General features: G+C 41.2%; 1 protein-coding gene across 2 annotated transcripts; it reads left to right on the forward strand.

Moving 5' to 3' along the window:
- Positions 1–1,892: 1,892 nt before the first annotated feature.
- Positions 1,893–8,272, forward strand: lgsn (lengsin, lens protein with glutamine synthetase domain). Of its 2 annotated transcripts, none has more exons than XM_026171923.1 (4): positions 1,893–2,083; positions 2,300–3,004; positions 3,651–3,817; positions 6,897–8,272. In XM_026171923.1, exons 2-4 carry the CDS (start codon positions 2,362–2,364, stop codon positions 8,088–8,090), a joined length of 2,004 nt encoding a protein of 667 aa, XP_026027708.1. In that variant the 5' UTR covers positions 1,893–2,083; positions 2,300–2,361; the 3' UTR covers positions 8,091–8,272. The 2 variants fall into 2 exon arrangements, with proteins under 2 accessions (XP_026027708.1, XP_026027707.1); XM_026171922.1 differs by having other exon boundaries at positions 1,894–2,083; positions 2,320–3,004.
- The last annotated feature ends 553 nt before the right edge of the window (positions 8,273–8,825 follow it).

Consider the following 8,825-nt stretch of genomic DNA (forward strand, 5'->3'; position numbering starts at 1 on the left):
GAGCTGCCCGACTCTGAGCTTAGGCAGTATCATCAGAAGACATAGCATACATTTTCACTGCTATGTAAATAACACCCAACTTTATTTATCAATGAAGCTAGACAATACACACCAATTACTTAAACTGCAGGAATGTCTTAAAGACATAAAGACCTGGATGACCGCTAACTTTCTGCTCCTTAATTCAGATAAAACTGAGGTTATTGTACTCGGCCCTGAAAATCTTAGAAATATCGTATCTAAGCAGATTCTTACTCTGGATGGCATTACCTTGGCCTCCAGTAATGCTGTGAGGAACCTTGGAGTCATGTTTGACCAGGATATGTCCTTCAATGCACATATTAAACAAATATGTAAGACTGCGTTCTTCCATTTTCGCAACATCTCTAAAGTTAGAAATATCCTGTCTCTTAGTGACGCTGAAAAACTAGTTCATGCATTTATTACTTCCAGGCTGGACGACTGTAATTCATTATTATCAGGATGTCCAAAAAACTCACTGAAAAGACAGGGACTAGAAAGAGAGAGCAGATTTCTCCTGTTTTGGCTTCCCTTCATTGGCTTCCTGTTAAATCCAGAATTGAATTCATAATCCTGCTCCTCACATACAAGGTCTTAAATAATTATATCCCATCTTATCTTAATGTCCTTGTAGTACCGTATCACCCTATTAGAGCACTTCGCTCTCGCTCTGCGGGCCTACTTGTTGTTGCTAGAGTATTTAAAAGTAGAATGGGAGGCAGAGCCTTCAGTTTTCAGGCCCCTCTTCTGTGGAACCAGCTTCCAGTTTGGATTCAGGAGACAGACACTATCTCTACTTTCAAGATTAGGCTTAAAACTTTCCTTTTTGCTAAAGCATATAGTTAGGGCAGGACCAGGTGACCCTGAATCCTCCCTTAGTTATGCTGCAATAGACGTAGGCTGCTGGGGATTCCCATGATGCATTGAGTTTTTCCTTTCCAGTCACCTTTCTCACTCACTGTGTGTTAATAGATCTCTCTACATTGAATCATACTTGTTATTAATCTCTGTCTCTCTTCCACAGCCTGTCTTTTGTCCTGTCTTCCTTCTCTCTCCCAACCGGTCACAGCAGATGGCCCCGCCCCTTCCTGAGCCTGGTTTCTTCCTGTTAAAAGGGAGTTTTTCCTTCCTGCTGTTGCCAAAGAGCTAAAAAATATGTTGCTATTTTTTTGTTTCAGACTCCACATGAACTTTTTACTGTTATAAAAATAATAATAATGTAAATGTAAATGACAAAAAATAAAAATACTTAATATAGGCGCAGTTTTGACTACCCGCTGTTTGGAATGATAGGTTAACTTATATTGAAAGGATAAAAAACAGCTGTTTAAAGACAAGATTTTTGTCATAAAAGGTGGAATGGAAAATAAGAAGGATTGTTTTGTGATTCACTGAAAACCCCCAGAATGCATAGTAGCCAACTGATTCACATGTTTTTATCTGCTTTAGTAAGCTGAAATTAATGGCTGTAATGATTTAGGCTTATGGTTTATTTTTAAATTATAATTTAGTACCACTTTTACAATTGTTTTAATAGTACACTTAGATATTGTGGCACCGCATTTAAATATAAAACACATTAGAAAGTGGCACCATTTATTATTGAGTAATTAAGAAAATTATGTTGCTGGTGTCACGCTGCCCTGTAGCAGTTCTTAAATGCTTAGACTGTCAGTATCAGCTGCTATTGTCTGCTCTTTATAATTGTGTGGAATAAATACTTTTGCTCCCATATCTTTCTGGAAACACACACAGAACTGCTGAGCTCTGCAGTTTTACTGTGCGGTGACACAAAAGCGCCACTGAATTGGTCTCGGAAACAACCAATGAGCTCAAAGCAGCAGTGCTTCAGTGTCCACCAGTGGCCGGCTGATGTCAGTTTCCAGCTGGATTCTCGTGGCTGTTTTGTGGGGCAGAAAGAATTTTCTAATCCGTCATCATTGTACCAATTGTCTATAAAAATTAATGTGCGAGTGAAGCTCTTTCACAGGGGGGGCTATCAATATCCAAATCCCAGTACATGAGTACAAAAAACGAAATGAATGACTCTGAAGATTTCAAGGTAACAACTTGACATTTACATTTTGGATTTGAATTTAATTGAGCAATGTCCATTGGTAGGGTTTTCATATGTATTACTTCACTTTTTTTAAAAATACCTGGAGGATTGTATTTTTAATTTAGAAGTCTTTCAATATGATTTCAGATTTGATTGCTTACACTTCTTGGTAATCATTTTCATGCATAACTTGACCTTCTCTTACCATTATTCTGACAGAGCCATTGTTTGTTTTCCAGGAAGGCCAAAATAGAAGCAACGACCAAATAGATGGCACCGGGATGAGTCTAGGCAGCAAGAAAGGAGTCAGGGTGACTGGGAAGTATGTGCCTCCGATGGATTGGAATAGCAGAGGAGGTGGCCCATCCATCATCCATGGTCCCGTCGGTACACCAGTAACTCCCAACACTCCCACAGTTATCTCCATTGGCCCTCTGCCTCACCAGCCCCCAGAGCAAGTTAATGATCCCTCTGTGGATGAAGCTGACGCTGGGGACGACTGGACCACAGAGGCATCATGTCAAACCAGGTTGTCCTATGATAAAATGGGTGTTCCAAGGCAGACCATGGAAGAGCTGAAGACCATCCTGAGGGTCAGTCCCCTGCTCAGTATCCGGGAAAGACATGAGGGGAAACCAGGGAGTCCCTACACGTATCTCCACGGAAGCAGCACTAGTGGTGGAGGGACGGATGGACGGCAGGATGATGGAAACTCTCACAGGGTGTTCAGCACCTTCAAACCACACTCTGATGCTTCCAGAAGGGGGCCCAGATCCAGAGATAGCACATCTATTCAGCTGCCTTCCACCATGGATTCATCCAGCTCGTTCAGGTTCAGTGCCAACACAAATAGGCAGCCTGAAGTCAGGACCCACACATATGTGAGTGGTGGCTCCTGGGGAGAGACTGGCGGTTCTCATACAGGTTGGTGAAGTTTGATTAGATTTAGTTACACTGTTCATGATAGAAAGGAAGAAATATTTTATGTTGAAAAAGTATATATTTGGCAAATAATTAGACTTGGAATGATACCTTTCTGCTCACGGAAAACGATTAGAAATTACTGGCTCATAAAAGCTGAATACTGAATATTTCTCATTGTCTTGAATATAAAAAATGGACACATTTTTGTTTTTGGAAAATTCATATGATTTAAAACCTTCTTAAAGGTAATTTAATCAAAATAAACAAATTAGTGTTGTAATAAACTCTCATTATTCTACATTTAAAAGAATCTGGGACAACAATATATGAGGTCTAGCTTAAGGATTTTTTTGGTGGGATTTGGCTTTCTCTGCTCATAGTATTACATTCAGTGACTAACAGTGAGGTGTTTTAAGCTGTAATATCCACTTGACTGTGCTGCCTGTGGACAAACTGTTTGAAACTTATCTTAAACCAGATAATTGTTTCTTGTCTAGGGTGGTCCTGATGATGCTACTTGAACTTGATTATGAAATCTCTGACTTAAAAAACAACATGTTTTTTTTCTTTCAAAAGTGTGACACTTTATATTTAAAATGAAAGATTCTCAAATGTTTTCGCAAATATTTCAAACTGTTTCCCACAGATAACGGAAAAGACACTATTGAGATCTCTGGGAACCAGAGGTTCATTGCAGCCATGGAGCAAATTAAACAACAAATAGCACGTGACAATATCAACTTCGTCCGCTTTGAAGCCACTGACCTCCATGGGGTGTCAAGGTCCAAGACAGTACCTGTCCGCTTCTTCCATGTAATGCACATCTATCTATCTATCTATCTATCTATCTATCTATCTATCTATTAGGGGTGCAACGATACACAAAATTCACGGTTCGGTTTGGTTCGATACTTTGGTGTCACGGTTCGATATTTTTTCGATACAAAAAAATGTTCATGCCTTTTTAATTTGTCATTTATTAAAATTATAAATATATATTTTAACTCAAAAGTACAGTTTTTAAATTTAACCCTAACCCTTGTGCGCGTTTTTTATTTTGACAGTGAATGCACACTTGCGGACCACTTATGTGCAGCCCTGGTTATTTAGCTCGTCATATTGCAGCCACAGAAATTCTTTTGTCCATGAAACCATAAAGCTGCACTTTCTTTTTGCCTTATAGTCTCATTTGTCATAACTTCTCCGTTTTGTGGTAAGCTTTTCTTTGGCTGTCACTTCTTCACCCCGACCTGTCTTATTTGGCTCAGCAGAACTAAAATATATATATACTGCTACTTTTACACACGGACTCACATAAGCTCAGCGATTCTCTGTGCGATCAACCTCTCACATGTTTAAGCTGTGGGAGATTTCACTTGTCATGTTTGCATAGTAAGCTAACGATTAATAAGACGATGTCAGAGGAATTGGTGCACAAATTATCATCACTCACAGATCAGTGCTGTCATTGCAAAGTGAAAGCAAAAAAACAAGCGCAAATTCAAACGCGATTTCAATATGTCACATATTGACAGTGGCTCACCGATGCCAATGACATAATTACCCAGCTACATTTCTGAAAGAATGCAAAAGCATTGACATATATTTTTCCTACAATAGCCCGACGGGCAGGGCAGAGAGATTTTTGTAGCCCGACTGGAAAGATCGCTAGCTCTGGGACGTCGGGCTAGCGATTTTGCAAGCCCTGTATCTGATTGAGGAATCACTCATCTTGGAAAAGAGAGTTTATTACAGAGAAATGTCTCTTTCCAAAATAAAAGCTATACTATCCGCTTCTTCTGGGCTATATTCTCAGCAGCATAAGGAGAATCATGTGCTAACAGCTGTCTAAATGACTCGGCTAAAGTTAGTAGCATGCTTGTTGTTTTTGTCTTTGCACTAGGATGATGTCAGCGTAAATGTGCAGTCATATTCGTTGTGTTCCCACTAGTGCTTTCAGGTTAATCTCGTTGAAATGACCTTAACGCCACAACAGGCAAATCTCCGTTAACGAGCTACCGCCGATCGCCCCGTGCATGGGGCTAGACAGCCAACACGTTAACGAGCTAACTGCGCTAACACACTAGTTCACACCAATGTAATTGAGCATTGCATGGCACATCCAACATACTGTTTTACTTTAGTCCATGACTCGCTTACCTTCAGGGTCATACGTCACATGAAAACCAAAATAATTCCAAACGCCAGATCTGAATGAGGGTGGGGGAGGTCCATCTTGCAAGGAGAGCTTAACTTCTGTCTCGCTAGCTTGCCCTGCGCTCTTCCTCCTGACCAGTGTTGGTCAAGTTACTTAAAAAAAGTAATCGGTAACTAATTACTGATTACTCCCCCAAAAAAGTAATCCCGTTACTTTACTGATTACTTATTTTCAAAAGTAATTAATTACTTAGTTACTTAGTTACTTTTTAAAAACACGATTTACAACCTGAAGAGGTGATAAAGTGATAGATCTTTCAGCCCAATTCTACTTTTTCTACATAATCCATCATACAAAATGTAATCAAATGGAAAAGTCTCTTTTTTTAACTTGTTTTATCAGTTTTAATCTTTTAACTTTATGCATCAAGCAAAACATTTAATTATATGCAACATTCTCTGACTTGAATAAATTAGTTTAACATTTAAACCTATTTTCTACACATTCCAGCACATAAAATAAAATATTTTTTGTGTTTACACTCAGTCTTTCAAATAGATGCAAGTAAAACACAGCAGAAAATAAATACAGTCAAAGACTCAGCGGTCCTTTTGCTCTATTTTCACCTGTAAAGCAGGAGCAGGGTAGGCGGAGGGTTACCCTGGTGCAGGTGTGCTGCGGTCAGTTGAAGAATCCGCGCGAGTGTCTCTGTGAGTTTCCCATCACGTCGTAGCTACTCGGTGCTTGCTCGGAAGTTTAGGGGTTTTTTTCGCTGTAAAAAGAAGTTTTCTTCCCACGCACGATGAACGCTAATGTTTTTGTCACTTTTTATGGAATCAAACTCAAAGTAAGGTCAGTACTTCCACACTTTAAACGCTGCACGCTCATACTCTCTCCCGCACTCGATATATTATCCATTGTTGATCTGCACACAGCTGCTGTCACCAACGTCGCACTTGCTTACGTCACTGTCATGAGACATTCTCGCAAAAAAAATCACGGTTTTAGTAACGCAGTAACGCAGCGTTCCTACGGGAAAGTAACGGTAATCTAATTACTGATTTTGCAATAGTAATCCCTTACTTTACTCGTTACTTGAAAAAAGTAATCAGATTACAGTAACGCGTTACAAGTAACGCGTTACAAGTAACGCGTTACTGCCCATCTCTGCTCCTGACTATGCTGTCTGTGTTGAGCGCTCAGTGGATCTGCGCTCGACAGTGCAGCCTAGGCGGAGTAGTCGAACGCAGATTCACTGAGCGCTCAACACAGACAGCATCGTCAGAAGGAAAGTTGATAAAATAAATTACAAATGTTGTATTGTTCGATACATATGCGTACCGAACCGAAAGCACTGTATCGAAAGGTTCAATATCGATACGAATATCGTTGCACCCCTACTATCTATCTATCTATCTATCTATCTATCTATAAGGGCAGGGATAGCTCAGTAGGTAAAGTGGTCGCCCCATGATCGGAAGGTCGGCGGTTCGAATCCACTTAACAGCTACCCTGAGGTACCCCTGAGCAAGGTACCGTCCCTACACACTGCTCCCCGGGCGCCTGCTTAGTGGGCTGCCCACTGCTTCACTGAGTGAATGGGTCAAATGCAGAGAAAAACAAGTAATTTCCCCATGGGGATCAATAAAGTATCCATTATTATTATTATTATTATCTATCTATCCCTTCTAACGAAAGGTGAGAAGTGCTTTAATGCATATGTTTCACTCACAGGAGAAAGCAGTATATGGGGTACCAATGCCAAGAAGCTATTTGGAGCTAACCCTGAGCCCACAAAGCAATGAAGTGGACCATGCAAACACTGCCAATTTCAGTAGTGATGTCCTTCTGATCCCTGACCTTTCGACTTTTAGGGTCCTACCCTGGGCTGAACAAACAGCACGGGTCATATGCGACCCATGCACCGTGACCGGAAGCCCCCTTCGCACTTCGCCTCGCCTCATTGCCAAGCAGCTTCTCGGTCAGCTCCAAAGCCTGGGTTTCTCCCTGCACTCATCCTTCACCTATGAATGTTGTGTACTAGGAGCGCCGGACCGGATTGGACCAAAGACACTCCTGTTTCCTGCCACAACCCTGCTCAGCAACCATGACCTGCCTTTCTTCCAGCAGCTAGTGGACAGCATGTACTGCATGGGGGCTGACATAGACAGCATTGCTTCTGCAAGTGGCCCTGGGCAGATGGAGATCAACCTGAGGCCAGAGTTTGGTATTGCTGCCGCTGATAGCGCCTTCACCTTCCGCACCGGCATCAAAGAAATGGCTCGCAAACACAGCTACATTGCCAGCTTTTTTACTGACGATGGTCTATACAATGCTGGGGTGCTCTCTCATAGCCTGTGGGATGCTAATGGGCGACGGAGTCTTTTCCACAGTGGAGAGAAAGCAGGCGAGATGTCTGAGATTGGTAGAAAATGGTTGGCAGGCCTCCTGACCCACTCTGCTGCCCTGAGCTGTTTGATGTCACCTGGCCTGGGTTGCAGAAGTCACATTGCCAAAACCATCAAAGACCCCAAGCGGTTGCTGTATGCCACTTGTGGCAGCAATGATAACAGCAGCTCCTTCAACATCAAGTGTCACGGCGGGAGGGAGACGCACATTGACAACAAGCTGGGCTCAGCCATGGCCAACCCTTACATTGTTCTTGCAGCTACAGTGGCTGCAGGACTGGATGGTATCAGAAGAAACCTGAATGTTGAAAGCAGTCTTAACAAAGCCCCTATCCAACAGAAAGAGTTCACCATTCCAGTAAAGCTTGACGAAGCTCTGGAGGCGCTGGGGGAGGATCATGTCATCCGCAGTGCCCTTGGGGAGCCGTTTATTCAGTATTTCATTGCCATGAAGAAATTTGAGATTGAGACCCAGGAAATGGATGATGAGAGGAACAAGTGCTTTGAGTATTTCATATAGAAACCCTGAATTTACTTTATACAAAACACACCTCCTCCTGCCAAACAACTAAAAGCATGTGAATCAGCTGCTTGAATATACACGATTTTATTTTATACAATGTTATACATTATTATTAGACACACTCTAGATATTTTAGAAGATATTACTTCAAAATAAAGGCATTAAACCCCCCAAATAAACAGCAGTATTGTGCTATTTTTTTGTTGAGTTATTTTGTTGTTGTATGCACACAGCAAAACACTGTTCTGGTTGTTAATGCCAAGAACAATGCAGTCTGCTCTTACTCTGAATGGTGTGAATATAATGGCATAGTAGCACTAAACCTTGGTAATCATTCCAAACCTAAACTCCAGACCTAGGGATAGGTTTAGGGTTTAGTAATAATGTCAATTGTTTTTAGTGCATATTAGTTAGAAGGATTTGATCTTGAACACAGGGTCAAGTATAGGGTCATTGCCAAAACATTGCCATGTTCACTGTAGAAAGCTAAAGTTCTCTCCATTGTGCATCCATTTATATTTATGCCTCACTTACTTTGGCACATTATTTTTGAAGCTCTTAGCACTGAAGTTGCAGTTCTTTAAACTGCTCATACATGTAGCAGTAGACCATCGGTTAAATGCAAAGGTTGCTCACCCCAGTGTGTGTGTCAGAAACATTGTGTAAATGAAAGTCAACAAAGTCAAAAGTTGTCTTAACATTGTGTAAAACCAAACTATTTTGTCTGGCTGA

The sequence above is a fragment of the Astatotilapia calliptera genome, chromosome 6 (assembly GCF_900246225.1).
Source record: "Astatotilapia calliptera chromosome 6, fAstCal1.2, whole genome shotgun sequence".
Classification (NCBI taxonomy): Eukaryota; Metazoa; Chordata; class Actinopteri; order Cichliformes; family Cichlidae; genus Astatotilapia; species Astatotilapia calliptera.